The sequence below is a fragment of the Oncorhynchus mykiss genome, chromosome 18 (assembly GCF_057628025.1).
Source record: "Oncorhynchus mykiss isolate SJ-2025 chromosome 18, ASM5762802v1, whole genome shotgun sequence".
In the NCBI taxonomy this organism is placed as follows: domain Eukaryota; kingdom Metazoa; phylum Chordata; class Actinopteri; order Salmoniformes; family Salmonidae; genus Oncorhynchus; species Oncorhynchus mykiss.
Genome location: NC_143039.1, coordinates 71,678,615 through 71,698,946, shown reverse-complemented (window position 1 = coordinate 71,698,946; position 20,332 = coordinate 71,678,615). Strand labels below are relative to the sequence as shown.

At 45.2% G+C, this 20,332-nt stretch overlaps 2 protein-coding genes across 7 annotated transcripts in view; both read left to right on the top strand.

Moving 5' to 3' along the window:
• Window positions 1–20,123, top strand: part of LOC110496680 (trichorhinophalangeal syndrome I) — a 226,967-nt gene extending 206,844 nt beyond the window's left edge. For all 6 annotated transcript variants that reach the window (XM_090209285.1, XM_036953490.2, XM_090209286.1 and 3 more), the window contains one exon: window positions 17,936–20,123. In XM_090209285.1, coding sequence (XP_090065411.1) covers window positions 17,936–19,570 — 1,635 coding nt within the window. In that variant the 3' untranslated portion in view covers window positions 19,571–20,123. The remainder of the gene's footprint in view (window positions 1–17,935) is intronic.
• On the top strand, window positions 10,827–12,806 carry LOC118941203 (uncharacterized). Its single transcript, XM_036953493.2, has 2 exons — window positions 10,827–11,869; window positions 11,985–12,806. Exons 1-2 carry the CDS (start codon window positions 11,046–11,048, stop codon window positions 12,010–12,012), a joined length of 852 nt encoding a protein of 283 aa, XP_036809388.2. The 5' UTR covers window positions 10,827–11,045; the 3' UTR covers window positions 12,013–12,806.
• Window positions 20,124–20,332: the final 209 nt, after the last annotated feature.

Below are 20,332 nucleotides of genomic sequence, written 5' to 3'. Positions count from 1 at the left end.
TCCTAGCTAAACTCAGCAAAAAAAGAAACATCGGTTTCCCATGCTTGTTCAATGAACCATAAACAATTAATGAACATGCACCTGTGGAACGATTGTTAAGACACTAACAGCTTACAGAAGGTAGGCAATTAAGGTCACAGTTATGAAAACTTAGGACACTAAAGGGGCCTTTCCACTGACTCTGAAAAACACACAAAAAAAGGGTCCCTGCTCATCTGTGTGAACGTGCCTTAGGCATGCTGCAAGGAGGCATGAGGGCTGCACATGTGGCCAGGGCAATAAATTGCAATGTCCGTACTGTGTGTCGTCTAAAACAGCGCTACAGGGAAACAGGGCAGACAGCTGGTCGTCCTCGCAGTGACAGACCACGTGTAACAACACCTGCACAGGATTAGTACAACCGAACATTACACCTGCGGGACAGGTACAGGATGGCAACAACAACTGCCCAAGATACACCAGGAATGCACAATTGGGATCAATTTGCGGGATCAATTTGGACGTGAAGGGTCCGCATTGTCTGGGGCAGTGTGTCACAGCATCATCGGTCTGAGCTTGTTGTCATTGCAGGCAATCTCAACACTGCGCGTTACAGGGAAGACATCCTCCTCCCTCATGTGGTACCCTTCCTGCAGGCTCATCCTGACATGACCCTCCAGCAAGACAATGCCACCAGCCATACTGCTTGTTCTGTGCATGATTTCCTGCAAGACAGTAATGTCAGTGTTCTGCCATTGCCAGCGAAAAGCCCGGATCTCCATTCCATTGAGCACGTCTGGGACCTGTTGGATCGGGGGGTGAGGGCTAGGGCCATTCCCCCCAGAAATGTCCGGGAACTTGCAGGTGCCTTGGTGGAAGAGTCGGGTAACATCTCACAGCAAGAACTGGCAAATCTGGTGCAGTTCATGAGGAGGAGATGCCCTGCAGTACTTAATGCAGCTGTTGGCCATACCAGATACTGACTGTTACTTTGGATTTTGACCCCCCCCCCCTTTGTTCAGGGACACATTATTAAATTTCTGTTAGTCACATGTCTGTGGAACTTGTTCAGTTTATGTCTCAGTTGTTGAATCTTGTTATGTTCATACACATATTTACACATGTTAAGTTTGCTGAAAATAAACACAGTTGACAGTGACAGGACGTTTCTTTTTTTGCTTAGTTTAGTTGTTGTTGAGGAGATATAGTCTGCAGTCATTTATTTATCAATTTGGGTTGTATAACTGATACATGGTCCACTAGCCACCAATGAATGACTTGAGAGAGGAGAGGATTCTATTAAATGACTTGGGGAGGATTTTATTAAATGACTTGGGGAGGATTTTATTAAATGACTTGGGGAGGATTCTAATAAATGACTTGGAGAGGATTCTATTAAATGACTTGGGGAGGATTCTAATAAATGACTTGGAGAGGATTCTAATAAATAACTTGGAGAGGATTCTAATAAATGACTTGGGGAGGATTTTATTAAATGACTTGGGGAGGATTTTATTAAATGACTTGGGGAGGATTCTAATAAATGACTTGGAGAGGATTCTATTAAATGACTTGGGGAGGATTCTAATAAATGACTTGGAAAGGATTCTAATAAATGACTTGGAAAGGATTCTAATAAATGACTTGGAGAGGATTCTAATAAATGACTTGGAGAGGATTCTAATAAATGACTAGGATTCTAATAAATATCTTGGAGAGGATTCTTATAAATGACTTGGGGAGGATTCTAATAAATGACTTGGAGAGGATTCTAATAAATGACTTGGAGAGGATTCTAATAAATGACTTGGAGAGGATTCTAATAAATGACTTGGAGAGGATTCTAATAAATGACTTGGAGAGGATTCTAATAATTGACTTGGAGAGGATTCTAATAAATTACTTGGAGAGGATTCTAATAAATGACTTGGGGAGGATTCTAATAAATGACTTGGAGAGGATTCTAATAAATGACTTGGAGAGGATTCTAATAAATGACTTGGGGAGGATTCTAATAAATGACTTGGAGAGGATTCTAATAAATGACTTGGAGAGGATTCTAATAAATGACTTGGGGAGGATTCTAATAAATGACTTGGAGAGGATTCTAATAAATGACTTGGAGAGGATTCTAATAAATTACTTTGGAGAGGATTCTAATAAATTACTAGGATTCTAATAAATATCTTGGAGAGGATTCTTATAAATGACTTGGAGAGGATTCTAATAAATGACTTGGAGAGGATTCTAATAAATTACTTTGGAGAGGATTCTAATAAATTACTAGGATTCTAATACATATCTTGGAGAGGATTCTTATAAATGACTTGGAGAGGATTCTGATAAATGAGAGTTTCCCATCATTTTGCACAACACTCACTCTGAGTCCAGATTGTCTGTTGTCCTGAGTTTCTTTGTTCCTCCGCTCCTCTCAGTGGGGGGCTGAGTTATGGTATCTTGTTCGTTCCATCCTCACCGGAAACGACCCCGATGTTGCAGCAGAATACTCTTAGAAAAAAAGGGTTCCAAAATGTTTTTTCGGCTGTCCCCATAGGAGAACCGTTTTTGGTCCACGGTAGAACCCTTTTGGGTTACATGTATAACCCTCTGTGTAAGAGTGTATAGAGGGCATCGTTTAACAGAACGTTACATCGCTTGTTTTTTAGAAGGTCTGCAATCAATCAGAGATGATGACGTTTTCATCTGCAGGCATGTTCATCTACCCGGCCAATCCCTGTCTTTCACATCTTGGCAGTGGATGTTCCAGTAGTATTTATATAGTTTTGAATAAAACATTTATATGCTGTACAGAAATCATTTCATAATAGCAGCTCATAAACCGGTGCTGTAGTGGGCCTGTAATTTATGTCTGGACTCTTAGAACATAATAGCACCTGACAGGCAGTGAGGAGCGTAGGACCTACTGTATGTGTGAGTTCCTCAACTACTTTGTTCTGTCTGAACAGTCTGTCTCTGTCTTTACAGATGTAAAAACTCAACGAGGTAGCAGCATTACTTTGTTTAGTCTGAAGAGTCTCTGTTTACAGTTGCCAAAGTGCACTCCTCCGTCCATCACGCTGACAGAAAACAATGAATGGCATACTCCTAAAGGTCTCCTGAACCGTTCTGAAAAGTTCTGCTGCTGACAACGGAGACACACAGTACCTTATTATCTACGTAGTGCACTACTGTTGACCAAAGCCTTATGAGGCTCTCTATGTGCCCTGGTCAACAGTAGGGCACTATATAAGGAATAGGGTGCCATTTGGGACACAGTCAATGATGAAAGCACTAGCTTTGTGAGGAGTGAGGCAACATAGACGGCATTCATATCACAATGAGAAAGGTAGCTACATTAAAGGTTAATCACTTATCCACTTATGGAGCCTGGAAATACCAAAGCTTTTGTATTGTGTAGGCCTTTGTGTATGGTAGATGATGCCAGTGAGAGATCTCTAATGCATGACACACAGGCTCTGGTTCACAACAGCAGGGGACCACCGACCTAACGGTCTAGACAGACACAACGGCAGTATGGAAGTAGATGCATGATGCATCACGTGAGCAGGTGAATAGGTTGAAGGGTTGTTTTAGACGGAACATCCTGTAAGAGAGATAATTATGAGCTATCGTAGGAAGTCAAATAAAAGGTCAAGATGGTGGCAGAATGAAGATGACCTTTCTTCTGTCTGCGTCTTCCACCCACCTTCCTTTGTCTATGGCATTACACTGTCAATCTGTTGTCTAACTGTTGGCTAAACATGTCATGAACTTTTACTAGACTTGGATCTCTCTGCAGAAAAATGAGAGAGAGCGAGAGAGACCTGGGACCTGCTAGTAAACCCTAAAAATACAGAAAAGTCTGATTTTCCAGAGAAGGTCCAGATCTCAGGGAATTAGACCAAAGTTCTCAATTGGTACAAAATATATAGAGTACTCCAAACACTGCAATTACTTAGGTTTAAGCTCTGGATGCCTTAATGAGGCAGTGAATGATCTGCGAGAGATATTACAGGGCATTCTACGCCATTAAAAACTAATTGAAGTTGAAATACCTACATTGCTGCCTGAGGGACAGTGATTGATAAACCAACCAACCTGCAAATGTCCTCTATGCCATTGTTATTGTTATTGTTCATTGTGTGGTTATTTTCACCCTTGATTATTGTTGTTGCTGTTGTCACGTTGACAATATTGATTATTATTATTTCAATGATGTTAATATTGTATATCTCCAAAGCTTTTGCAATATATAAATATTTCCATTGTGCCCTCATTCAATTCAATTGAATTGCGAGGGAGAGACACATAGAGAGACGAATTGAGACAAAGACACAGAGAGAGAGAGAGAGACAGAGAGAGACAGACATACACACACAGAGACACAGACAAACAAAGAGACAGAGAGAGAGACACAGAGAGACGAATTGAGACAGACACAGAGAGAGACAGAGACAGACACAGAAAGAGAGAGAGAGAGACACAGAGAGAGAAACATGGAGAAATTAATTGAGAGAGAGAGACAGAGAGAGAGAGACAGAGAGAGGGAGAGAGACAGAGAGACACATAGAGAGACGAATTGAGACAAAGACACAGAGACAGTGGGACACAGAGAAATAGAGAGAAAGAGAGAGAGAGAGAGAGAGAGAGCGAGAGAGAGAAAGAGAGAGACAGAGAGAGAAAGAGAGAGACAGAGAGAGACACAGAGAGACAGAGACAGACACAGAGAGAGAGAGAAAGAGACACAGAGAGAGAGAGACAGAGACACACAGAGAGACAGACAGAGAGAGAGAGACACAGAGACAGAGAGAGCGAGAAAGAGACAGAAAGAGAGAGACAGCGAGAAACAGAGAGAGAGAAACGGAGAGAGAGAGACAGAGAGAGAGAGACAGAGAGACAGACACAGAGAGAGAGAGAAAGAGACACAGAAACAGAGAGAGCGATAAAGAGACACAGAAAGAGAGAGAGCAAGAAAGAGACACAGAGACCCACAGAGAGAGAAAGAGACAGAGAGAGACAGAGAGAGAGACAGATTTGAAAAGTCTATTCTTTTGGAATGTCTGGCTGTAATGTTTACTGTACATTTTATTGTTCATTTCACTTTTGTTTATTATCTACTTCACCTGCTTTGGCAATGTTAACATATGTTTCCCATGACAATAAAGCCCTTAAATTTAATTGAATTGAGAGAAAGTCAGAGACAGAGAGAAAGGAGGACAAAGAGCGTCCATGGCTGTGTGGGTTCAGAATGTTCCGGTCAGTAGAGGGCAGTCTTTCTTTCTTCTGGTCTGAATCATCTTCTGCTTCTCCTCTCCTCCTGCTCCAGACAGACAGCCTTGACAGCTGGCTGAGAGAGAAAGAAAGTTAGAGAGAGAGAGACGGAGGTAGTGAGAGAGAGAGAGAGACAGAGGTAGAGACAGAGACAGAGACAGAGAGAGACGGTGATGGTCCGGGCCTAAACCACCCAAAAACAACACTAGACACTATGGTTGTCCTCTAGGTTACAGAGGGCTGGTAGTCCCATCCACCAAACTACCAGGTGTGAAACCGGGAAGAAACTCAGGGGGTATGCTAATTTGGTATAGAGCAGACCTAACTGACTCTATTAAATGAGTCAAAACAGGAACATTTTACATCTGGATAGAAATGAATAAGAAAATGATTCTCAACAGAGAAAAATGTCCTCATGTATCCCCTCAATAGAATGCCCATGCTTTAACGATGACAACTTCTCCATCCTAGAGGGGAGATCAACCATTTACAGGCCCAAGGACATGTACTAATCTGTGGTGACCTAAATGCCAGAACTGAACAAGAACCTGACACCCTCAGCACACAGGGGGGCAAACACCTACTTGGAGGTGACAGCATTCCCTCCCCCATATGCCCCCCTAGACACAACTACGACAACATAACCAACAAAAAAATGGGTCACAACTTCTGCAGCTCTGTCAGACGCTGGGTATGTACCTTGTCAATGGTAGACTTCGATGGTAGTACGGTAGATGCACCTGTAGCTCATCTCTTGGTAGTAGTACTGTAGACTACTTTATCACTGACCTCAACCCAGAATCTCTTAGAGCGTTCACAGTCAGACCACTGACAACATCACACTCTACGTCAACAGAACTATGCTCAATCATGAGTAGGGATGGGTGCCAAAACCCGGTATTAAACAGGCCTGAGGCTAAATTATGAAAGACCGTAGTATTGATAAGATCTTATGTTATCGGTTCTGCTTTCGGTACTGAAGAAATTAAGATTTCCTATTTATTATTGCTACAATAATTGCTACAATTGCTACAATTATTGCTAAACGTTATCTTGCACATTTTATCTCACCAACCGTTTCTAATTTGCAATATGATTAAGACATTCGTCTATAATGCATTGTCACTACTCCCAATCCAGAAGAGAGATCTCTCTCTCACGCGGAGCCTGTGTCTCTCACACGCTACAGCGCACGCACACACACACACACACACACACACACACACACACACACGAAAGACCCTGCTCTTAATTAGTGACGTTGGAGGAGAAAACTAAATGTTCAAAAGTGTGGTTACACATCACCAGAGTCGATGCTGCCAATGCTCGTTACCACAAGTGCAACAAGACTTTTTCTTGTAAGGGTGGAAAACACGAGCAATCTGTCCAAACATCTATGGAAAGTGCATCATGTACTGGCTCGTAGTTCATCCCTCGTTGTCTGATCTCCTGTAAGGGTTGTCGTCGGGAGAAAGAGAAGACCAAGGTGCAGCGTGGTAAGTATTCATTGTAATTTAATAAAGAATGAATTCTGAACCAAAAACATTACACGACAAACGAACAGTCCTGAACGGTGCAACAAAACACAGAACAGAAAATAAACACCCACAACCAAAATGGGGAAAACAGGCTACCTAAGTATGATAGGCCCAACACATAGAAATATAACAACCTAGAAAAACAAACATAGACCACCCACCCAACTCACGCCCTGACCATACTAAAACAAAGATAAAACAAAGGAACTAAGGTCAGAACGTGACATCTCCGTTAGGTATGTATGCTAGCAGCCTAGAGCCCACACACAGAGTTAACTAGATTATGTGAACATGGGTTCCTGATCAAAAGGAACCATTAGCCAGCTGATTCAATCACCCTTTTTTGTTAAAGTTGCATTTACAATGAACCAATCCACTCCTCCCTCTAATACCGCTGGTCCAAGCCAAAGACCAATCCACTCCTCCCTCTAATACCGCTGGTCCAAGCCAAAGACCAATCCACTCCTCCCTCTAATACCGCTGGTCCAAGCCAAAGACCAATCCACTCCTCCCTCTAATACCGCTGGTCCAAGCCAAAGACCAATCCACTTCTCCCTCTAATACCGCTGGTCCAAGCCAAAGACCAATCCACTCCTCCCTCTAATACCGCTGGTCCAAGCCAAAGACCAATCCACTTCTCCCTCTAATACCGCTGGTCCAAGCCAAAGACCAATCCACTCCTCCCTCTAATACCGCTGGTCCAAGCCAAAGACCAATCCACTCCTCCCTCTAATACCGCTGGTCCAAGCCAAAGACCAATCCACTCCTCCCTCTAATACCGCTGGTCCAAGCCAAAGACCAATCCACTTCTCCCTCTAATACCGCTGGTCCAAGCCAAAGACCAATCCACTCCTCCCTCTAATACCGCTGGTCCAAGCCAAAGACCAATCCACTTCTCCCTCTAATACCGCTGGTCCAAGCCAAAGACCAATCCACTCCTCCCTCTAATACCGCTGGTCCAAGCCAAAGACCAACCCACTTCTCCCTCTAATACCGCTGGTCCAAGCCAATGAACCAACCCACTCCTCCCTCTAATACCGCTGGTCCCCTTCACACTGGTAGCTAGTGGGAGGATGACTGAGGAGAGGGGGAATGAGTGCCACCTAGCCGTCTCCAAATTCATAGTGAAAGGCCTACACCCCTTTGCAACAGTGGAGTCCAAGGGCTTTGGGTAACAGTCTGTCAATATGTATTGAGTTGTATTCATGTTTAGGATATAGTGGTATAAAAGGGTTGTATGTTAGTCCCATCACTCCACAACACATAACAACACAAACATTCAATAATGATAATTCAACACATGAAAACTATATATTTTTTTACTGTAGGGAGATGAGCAAGGCACTCAACCCCAAATATACCCCTCCCTCCAGGAGTTACTTCCTACCTGGTATGGTGCAGAAAAGATCAATGTGATCACTGAGCTGAAGGAGGTGCCAAAGCTGGCCATCTCATCAGATGGGTGGACCAGCCTCTGTTAAGACCACTATCTCACTGTTACAGTGCCCTACACAAGCCAGGGCAGTGTTAAACAGAAGGTCCTCCACACCAGGGCAGTGTTAAACAGAAGGTCATCCACACCAGGACAGTGTACAACAGAAGGTCATCCACACCAGGACAGTGTACAACAGAAGGTCATCCACACCAGGACAGTGTACAACAGAAGGTCCTCCACACCAGGACAGTGTACAACAGAAGGTCCTCCACACCAGGACAGTGTAAAACAGAAGGTCATCCACACCAGGACAGTGTTAAACAGAAGGTCCTCCACACCAGGACAGTGTTAAACAGAAGGTCCTCCACACCAGGACAGTGTACAACAGAAGGTCCTCCACACCAGGACAGTGTTAAACAGAAGGTCATCCACACCAGGACAGTGTTAAACAGAAGGTCATCCACACCAGGGCAGTGTACAACAGAAGGTCATCCACACCAGGACAGTGTTAAACAGAAGGTCCTCCACACCAGGGCAGTGTACAACAGAAGGTCATCCACACCAGGGCAGTGTTAAACAGAAGGTCCTCCACACCAGGGCAGTGTAAAACAGAAGGTCATCCACACCAGGGCAGTGTTAAACAGAAGGTCATCCACACCAGGGCAGTGTACAACAGAAGGTCATCCACACCAGGACAGTGTTAAACAGAAGGTCCTCCACACCAGGGCAGTGTTAAACAGAAGGTCCTCCACACCAGGACAGTGTACAACAGAAGGTCATCCACACCAGGACAGTGTTAAACAGAAGGTCCTCCACACCAGGACAGTGTACAACAGAAGGTCATCCACACCAGGACAGTGTTAAACAGAAGGTCATCCACACCAGGACAGTGTACAACAGAAGGTCATCCACACCAGGACAGTGTACAACAGAAGGTCCTCCACACCAGGACAGTGTACAACAGAAGGTCCTCCACACCAGGACAGTGTAAAACAGAAGGTCATCCACACCAGGACAGTGTTAAACAGAAGGTCCTCCACACCAGGACAGTGTTAAACAGAAGGTCCTCCACACCAGGACAGTGTACAACAGAAGGTCCTCCACACCAGGACAGTGTTAAACAGAAGGTCATCCACACCAGGACAGTGTTAAACAGAAGGTCATCCACACCAGGGCAGTGTACAACAGAAGGTCATCCACACCAGGACAGTGTTAAACAGAAGGTCCTCCACACCAGGGCAGTGTACAACAGAAGGTCATCCACACCAGGGCAGTGTTAAACAGAAGGTCCTCCACACCAGGGCAGTGTAAAACAGAAGGTCATCCACACCAGGGCAGTGTTAAACAGAAGGTCATCCACACCAGGGCAGTGTACAACAGAAGGTCATCCACACCAGGACAGTGTTAAACAGAAGGTCCTCCACACCAGGGCAGTGTTAAACAGAAGGTCCTCCACACCAGGACAGTGTACAACAGAAGGTCATCCACACCAGGACAGTGTTAAACAGAAGGTCCTCCACACCAGGACAGTGTACAACAGAAGGTCATCCACACCAGGACAGTGTTAAACAGAAGGTCATCCACACCAGGACAGTGTTAAACAGAAGGTCCTCCACACCAGGGCAGTGTACAACAGAAGGTCATCCACACCAGGACAGTGTTAAACAGAAGGTCCTCCACACCAGGGCAGTGTTAAACAGAAGGTCCTCCACACCAGGGCAGTGTAAAACAGAAGGTCATCCACACCAGGACAGTGTTAAACAGAAGGTCCTCCACACCAGGGCAGTGTACAACAGAAGATCATCCACACCAGGGCAGTGTTAAACAGAAGGTAATCCACACCAGGACAGTGTTAAACAGAAGGTCCTCCACACCAGGGCAGTGTACAACAGAAGATCATCCACACCAGGGCAGTGTTAAACAGAAGGTAATCCACACCAGGACAGTGTACAACAGAAGATCATCCACACCAGGGCAGTGTTAAACAGAAGATCCTCCACACCAGGACAGTGTTAAACAGAAGGTCCTCCACACCAGGGCAGTGTACAACAGAAGATCATCCACATCCGGGCCGGGTTAAACAGAAGATCCTCCACACCAGGACAGTGTACAACAGAAGATCCTCCACACCAGGACAGTGTACAACAGAAGAGCATCCACACCAGGACAGTGTTAAACAGAAGGTCCTCCACACCAGGACAGTGTACAACAGAAGGTCATCCACACCAGGACAGTGTTAAACAGAAGGTCATCCACACCAGGACAGTGTTAAACAGAAGGTCATCCACACCAGGACAGTGTTAAACAGAAGGTCATCCACACCAGGACAGTGTACAACAGAAGGTCCTCCACACCAGGGCAGTGTAGAACAGAAGGTCCTCCACACCAGGGCAGTGTTAAACAGAAGGTCATCCACACCAGGGCAGTGTTAAACAGAAGGTCATCCACACAAGGACAGTCATCCACACCAGGGCAGTGTAAAACAGAAGATCCTCCACACCAGGGCAGTCATCCACACCAGGACAGTGTTAAACAGAAGGTCATCCACACCAGGACAGTGTTAAACAGAAGGTCATCCACACCAGGGCAGTGTACAACAGAAGGTCATCCACACAAATCGCAAACTGGTAGTGGCAGAGGAGCTCTCAGACATTCTTTTGAGTTTGAGAGAGAGCCAAGCAAGATTGTAGCTGTGACTGTTGCTAATGCTGTTAATATGGATGTTGCCATCAAGAGGCTACACATCCTAAAAATAGGATGCTTTGCACACACACACTGAATCTGGCAGCTCGGAAAATCTACTAAATGACTTCCATTGATAAATGGGCAGCCTGAATCAGAGCAGTGGTCGTGTGGTTCAAGAGATCCTCCATGTCCAGCCCCAATCTGAGCAGTGGTCGTGTGGTTCAAGAGATCCTCGATGTCCAGCCCCAATCAGAGCAGTGGTCATGTGGTTCAAGAGATCCTCGATGTCCAGCCCCAATCAGAGCAGTGGTCGTGTGGTTCAAGAGATCCTCGATGTCCAGCCCCAATCAGAGCAGTGGACATGTGGTACAAGAGATCCTCGATGTCCAGCCCCAATCAGAGCAGTGGTCATGTGGTACAAGAGATCCTCGATGTCCAGCCCCAATCAGAGCAGTGGTCATGTGGTACAAGAGATCCTCGATGTCCAGCCCCAATCAGAGCAGTGGTCGTGTGGTTCAGGGGATCCTCGATGTCCAGCCCCAATCAGAGCAGTGGTCGTGTGGTTCAGGAGATCCTTAATGTCCAGCCCCAATCAGAGCAGTGGTCGTGTGGTTCAGGAGATCCTCGATGTCCAGCCCCAATCAGAGCAGTGGTCGTGTGGTTCAGGGGATCCTCGATGTCCAGCCCCAATCAGAGCAGTGGTCGTGTGGTTCAGGAGATCCTTAATGTCCAGCCCCAATCAGAGCAGTGGTCGTGTGGTTCAGGGGATCCTCGATGTCCAGCCCCAATCAGAGCAGTGGTCGTGTGGTTCAGGAGATCCTCGATGTCCAGCCCCAATCAGAGCAGTGGTCGTGTGGTTCAGGAGATCCTCCATGTCCAGCCCCAATCAGAGCAGTGGTCGTGTGGTTCAAGAGATCCTCGATGTCCAAAACAGTCTTGAAGGAAAAGCAGCAGCTCTTTGGTAAGAAGCCAGTTCAATCTATTAAAGTATTATTTTGAAATTCTGACATTTAACAATTTAATTTGATATTCAAGTGTGCGGTAATTAAATATTTAAATAAAAAAAAATGTTTCAGGCCTTCTGCAACACTCACTCATCCTTGATGTGATGATGCAATGGACCCCAGATTTAAAGGGAGGCCGGTGAGTGACGCCTCCTGGGACAGGCTGAGGAAGGCAACTGTTGAGGCCAATGTGACCGGAACAACACCAGGGCTGTCAGAGGAGCCGGAGCAGACAGACACAGAGCACCAGCAACAGGAGGAGTCTGAAGGAGACGGAGAGGAAATGGAGGAGACAGTCCCATTGAACAAAACAAGGAGTGCCTTGGAGGAGCTGTTCTCAGAGGAGGACAGGGAGTTGAGGTTGACGATCCAACAGGACACCTCGTCCCTCACCCTCAGTGAGCGTGTTGACCTAGAGGTGGAGCTCTACAAAGGCCTGCCTCCCATCCCCATGGCTGAAGATCCTGTGATGTAGTGGTGGGAGAAGAGAGCTACTCTGGCCCTCACAAACATTGCAACAAGCTACCTCTGTGCTCAAGCCTCCTCCACCCCTAGCGAGAGGGTATTTTTGACTGCAGGGAACACAATAAGCCAGGAGAGGTCCCGACTTCTGCCAGATACGGAAAATATGTTGATCTTTCTCCAGAAGAACTGCTAAGAACTGTTAGTCCTTCTGCAGCCTACCTGCAGGCCCCACCCATGTTGTTCTCTACAACTGTATTTTATTTAGCAGGAAAGTATTGTTTATTTCATTTGTTTTTACATTTCCATCATCACAACATTAGAGTCTAAAATAGTGATTTGATCAAAATATTGCTGTTTATTTTGCTGTAAATAATTGTTTGTTTTATTTGTTTTACATTTCAGAAAATAAAGCAACGTCAATTCTGTTCTTAATTTGTTTAGTTTCTTTCTCGTAAAAAAAAATACAAAAATAACTGAGAAGAATACCGTTAAAGTGTCTCGTTCTTGTGTGTTTTCCTTGTTTTAGTGTTGGTCAGGACGTGAGCTGGGTGGGCATTCTATGTTGTGTGTCTGGTTTGTCTATTTCTATGTTTGGCCTGATATGGTTCTCAATCAGAGTCAGGTGTTAGTCATTGTCTCTGATTGGGAGCCATATTTAGGTAGCCTGTTTTGTGTTGGGTTTTGTGGGTGGTTGTCTCCTGTGTCAGTGTTTGTAAAACTCTAAACAAACAACAACATGAAGAGTTATCTATCCAAAACAGATGTATGGATAAACCACTTTTCCAATCTTTTTGTCTCTATAACAAAGAACAAACAGCAGAAACATATACATGATCAAATACAAATCTTAGAATCAACTATTAAAGACTGCCAGAACCCACGGAATTATCCAATTACATTGAATAAACTACAGGACCAAATACAAATTCTAAAACCCCAAAAGGCCTGTGGGGTTGATGGTATTCTAAATTTACTGATCAAATATTCAGACCACAAATTCCAATTGGCTATACTCTTTAACATCATCCTCAGCTCTGGCATATTCCCCAATATTTGGAACCAAGGACTGATCACTCCAATCCACAAAAGTGGAGACAAATTTGACCCCAATAACTACCGTGGGATATGCATCAACAGCAACCTTGGGAAAATCCTGCCTTATCATTAACAGCAGATTCGTATATTTCATCAGTGAAAACAATGTACTGAGCAAATGTCAAATTTGATTTTTACCAAATTACCGTACGACAGACCACGTATTCACCCTGCACACCCTAATTGACAAACAAACAAACCAAAACAAAGGCAAAGTCTTCTCATGCTTTTTTTTTTCAAAAAACCTTTTGATTCAATTTGGCATGACGGTCTGCTATACAAATTGATGGAAATTGGTGTTTGTGAAAAAAATGTCAACATTATAAAATCCATGTACACAAACAGCAAGCATGTGGTTAAAATTGGCAAAAAACACACATTACTTTCCACAGGGCCGGGGGTGAGACAGGGATGCAGCTTAATCCCCACCCTCTTCAACATATATATCAACGAATTGGTGAGGGCACCAGAACAGTCTGCAGCACCCGGCCTCACTCTACTAGAATCCGAAGTCAAATTGCTGATGATATGGTTCTTCTGTCCACAATCAAGGAGGGCCTACAGCAGCACCTAGATCTTCTGCACAGATTCTGACAGACCTGGGCCCTGACAGACCTGGGCCCTGACAGTAAATCTCAGTAAGACAAAAATAATGGGGTTTCAAAAAAGGTCCAGTCGCCATGACCACAAATACAATTTCCATCTAGACACCATTGTCCTAGAGCACACAAAAAACTATACATACCTTGGCCTAAACATCAGCACCACAGGTAACTTCCACAAAGCTGTGAACGATCTGAGAGACAAGGCAAGAAATGCCTTCTATGCCATCAAAAGGAACATAAAAAAACATACCAATTAGGATCTGGCTAAAAATACTTGAATCAGTTATAGAACCCATTGCCTATTATCGAATTCACAAAATGGGACAAACACCAAATTGAGACTCTGCATGCAGAATTCTGCTAAAATATCCTCAGTGTACAATGTAAAACACTAAATAATGCATGCAGGGCATAATTAGGCCGATACCCGCTAATTATCCAAATCCAGAAAAGAGTGGTTAAATTCTACAACCACCTAAAAGGAAGTGATTCCCAAAACTTCCCTAACAAAGCCATCACCTACAGAGAGATGAACCTGGAGAAGAGTCCCAACTAAATCATGAGAAAACAACAAGATAATTACTTGACACATTGAAAAGAATTTACAGAAAAACTGAGCAAAGTAGAATGCTTTTTGCACCTAAACAGAGAGTAGACAGTGGCAGAATACCTGACCACTGTGACTGATCCAAAATGAAGGACATTTTTGACTATGTACAGACTCAGTGAGCATAGCCTTGCTATTGAGAAAGGCCGCCGTAGGCAGACTTGGCTCTCAAGAGAAGACAGGCTACGTGCACACTGCCCACAAAATGAGATGGTAACTGAGCCGCATTTCCTAACCTCCTACCAAATATATGACCAAATTAGAGACACATATGTCCCTCAGATTACACAGAACCACAAAGAATTCAAAAACAAATCCACTTGTGATAAACTCCCATATCTACTGGGTGATCAGTGTTCAATCATCGCAGCAACATGTGAGACCTGTTGTCACAAGAACAAACACCATTGTAAATACAACCTTTTCATAAAGAAACTGATAAAACACACAGGTGCTAAAACAAGGTGACTTACAAAGATGAGAACCAAGAGAGGGAGTGCAGTGATGTATTATCCACAACTAAAGAATCATTGTGGAATCTGAAAAGACTCATATCCCCAAAGCATGATGGTGTACTTACTACGTGCACATGCTAAAAGAAAGGAACGAGGTGGGTAGCTAATTAAGTGTGTCATTGTACCAAAGTATTTATAAACAAAAATCAGATCTCTTAAACGTTTCATTCATTTCTGTTCTATTATCTTTACAATAGGCCATAATTGATTTTGGCCCAATAGGCCTGGCATTTCCAACATTCAAGGAACTTTCTGATTTGATTGGGTTATTTTGCCTTAAAAACTTTAGGCCTATCTATTGAAAAATGTAAAAACAACTCTGCATCTCTGCGCCGCCTGGCACGAGTGGCCTAAAGGGTGTTTAGCATCCCCAGTGGCTCTGCAAGTGTGGAGAGGATATTCCCCGCTGCTGGCCGGCTCTCCAGATACCATCACATGAGCCTGAAGCCACAGACTGGACAAACTCGTGTTTCTAAAAATGTTTTTTAAGATAGACTGAGCCTAATAAGATGTTTTTTATTTCATTTGTATTTTATTCTAAGTTGACGAAGTCACAGCCTGTATGCACAATTTATAGACTATAATGATTTAATACAAATAAATGTTGTTTAAATGCTGAGGGCCTAATGTCCCTGACTGCCTACCATCCTAGGGTGTCACACTCACAGTGTATTTCTTTGTAGGCTATAGCCTTGAAATAATTGAAATCATATAGCCTTCTTAGACTCTGTCTGTCTCCTGACCTATTTCGAGTGTTTATATGCTGTTTAATATGACATGTAGCCTATTTAAAATGGTGAGCTTCTTACATTAAATGTTCATGTTTATTCAAAAACTTTTCATTCAAATCATATGATTTGGTTTCACGAAATGGTAGATCCATCACAACAATAGATGGGTTGTTGGTTAAATTGTGATTTTAATGAATGGAGCCAATTTGGAGCTACAGTTTTTTCTCCCTGTGAGTGAGTAGTGGGTTTTAGCAGAGCGGTTGAAAAGGACATGGAGCAATGAGCGGGATTTCCAACCTCTCAACTCCGCTCACATACTCTGCTCCGTGTTTCTGAATAAATAACCGTACTGTATGTAACTAGGGAGGGATAATACTAGGCTTCCCTTTTTCCTGTCTTCCTAACTGTGGATTATTTCATTTATTTTTTTACCCCCCCCATTTTGGGGGTTGAAATGATTGGTTTCCTTTCCCCAGGAACATGACAACAGATTGTCCATCACAAAGACAAGCTGAGAGGCAGCGGTATGGTGTGTATGGTGTGGGATTGATTCCTCAGGGACATTTCACACCTTCAATCTGCAATGCGGCCAATCTGATCCCTTTAATTCATATTCTCTTCTGGTCATTTCTTCATATGCAGTATGTGTAGGGAGCAGAGCAATGGAAATGTCCTCACCTCCATTTAAAATTCTCTCTCTCTCTCTCTCTCTCTCTCTCTCTCTCTCTCTCTCTCTCTCTCTCTCTCTCTCTCTCTCTCTCTCTCTCTCTCTCTCTCTCTCTCTCTCTCTCTCTCTCTCTCTCTCTCTCTCTCTCTCTCTCTCTCTCTCTCGTGTGCCCATTAGTTTGGGCTCGCAGTGATTTCTGGGAGATTTCCATGGAAAGTGAGGAAACGTTGGTATGAAAACATGTCTGTCGGCATTGCCATGTGATATGTCACCTGAGAGAAGTTGGTGGTAAATGCCAAACCCTACCTGTGGCAAGAAGGAGAGAAAAATAAATAGAACAGGAAAAGGAATTGGAAGGAAAGGCCTAGGTGATAAATGAGGGCAAGAATGTTCATTTTTGTCTTCCATTTCAAATATGCCCTAAAGGCAGACAGACTTCCTCCTCCAGACGAGACTGGATGTTTCTGTATTTTTCAAGTCAATGCTTGGGGCATGTCATATCACACACAAACACAGAAATGACGAAGAAATTATGACCCTAAGCTGGCCACACCAAAAAAATATATTGTTTAATGATTTCTGTATTTCCCTGGTGGCTAAACAGATGAAGTGGCTAGTTAATGAGTGGATTCTGTAGGCCACATCTACTATTCTGTGGATCTTGTAATAAAATAAAAATTCCCATTTAAACAGTTGCGTGCCATCTGCAGTACAGCAACACTCCTGCAGTATTTACAGTAGGCCTTAGCCCCTTATTGGGCTGTAATAAACAACGTGCACTGCCCTAGGGCAAGGCTTGTCTGTGTGTCAGCACTAGACGGAGGCCAGGTGCTTGTGTCTCCTGTCTGTCCAGCTGTGACAGGGTGGTGGCCGGAGAGCAGAGGGTGTAGGGGGGGGGGGGGGGGTTACGGGAGGGGGGGCAGTGGAGGACAGAAGAGCTGTAACTGTCAGGATTAAGCTACACTGACTACAGCCTTACTCGCGGAGTCCCCTTTTGATATTGCAGTCATTCTGGGATCATTTTAGGGCTTGATTCAATCCATATCGCAGAAGATCCGCAGTATAGCATGATTGAAATTTAAAGGGAATTTTTCCAAATGAACCGACATATGCAGTGTTTACAGTGAATGCGGTCTCTGTGGACGCGGAAACATTGCCTTTAAAGTTTCAATCACACTATAGCGACGATATGGATTGAATCAAGCCCTTAGTGTTGTGACATGCTCTGGTAATATTCTTACTATGAAATTCCTATTATTAAGGACATATTTATGTAAATGTTTTTATGCATATCTTGATACATACATAAATAAAATATCTATCTTTGTCTCTCACCAGACTCCCCGGCCGCTGAACATCATCAAGCAGAACAACGGCGAGCAGATCATCCGCCGGCGCACGCGGAAGCGCCTCAACCCCGACCCTCCGCCCTCCGAACCTGTGGGCTCCAAGCAGCGGAGGGTCAGCAGCGAAGAACGCCTCAACCCCGACCCTCTGCCCTCCGAACCTGTGGGCTCCAAGCAGCAGAGGGTCAGCAGCGAGGAGCGCCTCAATGGCAGTCCCCTGGAGCGCCGGCCAGGAGAGGATGGGCCAGGCTCGGAAGGAATGCCCGTCCCTCGTAAAGGGGAGCCTCAGAATTCCCTGGGCCAGTACGAGGCCTGCGGGTCCTCTGGGTTCAAGGGTCACCCCAGCCCCCGCTCCACCCACTCCTTCCTAGTTAGCCAAACCCTGGAGATCCACAAGCGAATGCCTCCTTTGCACATACACAACAAGAACCCTGCAGAGGGAGGGGCGGAGGGGAACGGGGTGGGCTCGGCTGGGGTCCATCACACGGGCTTGGAGGGGAAGGGTAGTTTGTCCTCCGAGAGAGGTAGCCCCATCGAGAAGTACATGCGTCCCTCCAAACAGGCCAGCTACTCGCCACCGGGCAGCCCCATCGAGAAGTACCAGTACCCGTTCTTCAGCCTGCCCTTCATCCACAATGACCTGCAGAGCGAGTCCGACTGGATGCGCTTCTGGACTAAGTACAAGATGTCTGTTCCGGGCAACCCACAGTACCTAGGCCACATGCCTGGTCTGCCCAACCCTTGCCAAAGCTTTGTGCCTTACCACACCTTTAGCTTGCCCTCACACTTCCCTCTCCCGCCCTCCGCCGGCCCCGAAAGCGACATCCCTCTCGACCTGGCCATCAAACATTCCAAACCGTCCGCCAACGGCTCCACCGCCTCTGCCTTTACCGTCAAGGAGAGGAGTAACGGCGCCTTGCCCACGGTCACGGCGGGGAAGGAGGAGAGAAGAGAGGAGAAAGTAGACGAGGGGGCATCCCCCCAGCCTTTTCCTCCCCCAGACGTTGCAGCCAAGCCAGAGAGGGTGGACGAGGGCACTCAGGATGAGCTGACCAGTAAGGAGAGGGTGGACGAGGGCACTCAGGATGATCTGACCTGTAAGGAGAGGGTGGACCAGGGCACTCAGGACGAGCTGACCAGTAAGGAGAGGGTGGACGAGGGCACTCAGGATGAGCTGACCAGTAAGGAGAGGGTGGACCAGGGCACTCAGGATGAGCTGATCAGTAAGGAGAGGGTGGACCAGGGCACTCAGGATGAGCTGACCAGTAAGGAGAGGGTGGACCAGGGCACTCAGGACGAGCTGACCAGTAAGGAGAGGGTGGACCAGGGCACTCAGGATGAGCTGACCAGTAAGTGCATCCACTGTGGCATCCTCTTCCTGGATGAGGTTATGCACGCCCTGCACATGAGCTGCCATGCTGACGGAGGGCCCTTCCAGTGCAGCATCTGCCTGCATGCCTGTGCAGACAAGTACGACTTCACCACACACATACAGAGAGGGCTTCACCTGCCAACCGTTGAGGCTGAGGCCAATGCTGAGGCCGATGCTGAGGCCGATGCTGAGGCCGATGCTGAGGCTGATGCTGAGGCCGATGCTGAGGCTGATGCTCCAAAGGATTGTGTGTGATTTTGGTGCATTACAGACTTGGACTTTTAACACAGGCATAGCAGTATGAAAAATAACAAAATAAACGGACAAAAGCGTACTGTAATGATTGAATGAGAAGAAGACTTCTTGCTCAACGTGCCATGATAGCTTCTGTAGGGAACTCATATCATCTAAACATTTATATTGGACTTAATACAGAACAAACGATTGGCTGTTTCCTTTTTCTTCTTTTGTAAAGGAAAACGCTTTTGAAGAAAGTGGTACTACAAATAGACGCTTATTTTTAGTTTTTTTTTTTTTGCTATTGTTTATTTTTTTATTCGGAAGTGTTACTTTGACAAGGCAGTTCAGCGAACAACAAGGTACATCTGCACGGGCTGAATGTTCTCTTACCTGGTTGGTTCAATGTTCCACATGGAATGAGGAAGTGTGAATTGATATGTAAAATGGGGAGATGGGGAAACATCAGTCGTCTGTCATAATCTCCTTCACAGTGGATGGGCAGAGCGATGACTAGTGATTGGACCGTCCTCAAATAAACGTCCTCAGGGAACGTGGCTGAGTCAAACAACATATCCTACGGGGCTTTCAGTTGCAACAGTCTCCACTTAACATCCAACTAAGTGTCTATGTTTTAATGCATTTTAGTTATGGATACTGTTTGTTCTGAGGGGGGGGGGGGGGGTGGGGGGGGGGGGGGGGACTAATGTCACAGAACTTCCTCTAGACATTTTAAGCTGCTGCCTTAGTTGCTAGGATACAAACCGTATATCACTAAAA

What these genes read in the sequence shown, in the direction of transcription:
- LOC118941203 (XM_036953493.2), top strand. Translation starts at nt 11,046, where the DNA reads ATGGGCAGCCTGAATCAGAGCAGTGGTCGTGTGGTTCAAGAGATCCTC. An exon ending in GGAAAAGCAGCAGCTCTTTG is followed by an intron (nt 11,870 to 11,984) that starts GTAAGAAGCCAG and finishes AAAATGTTTCAG; the next exon opens with GCCTTCTGCAACACTCACTC.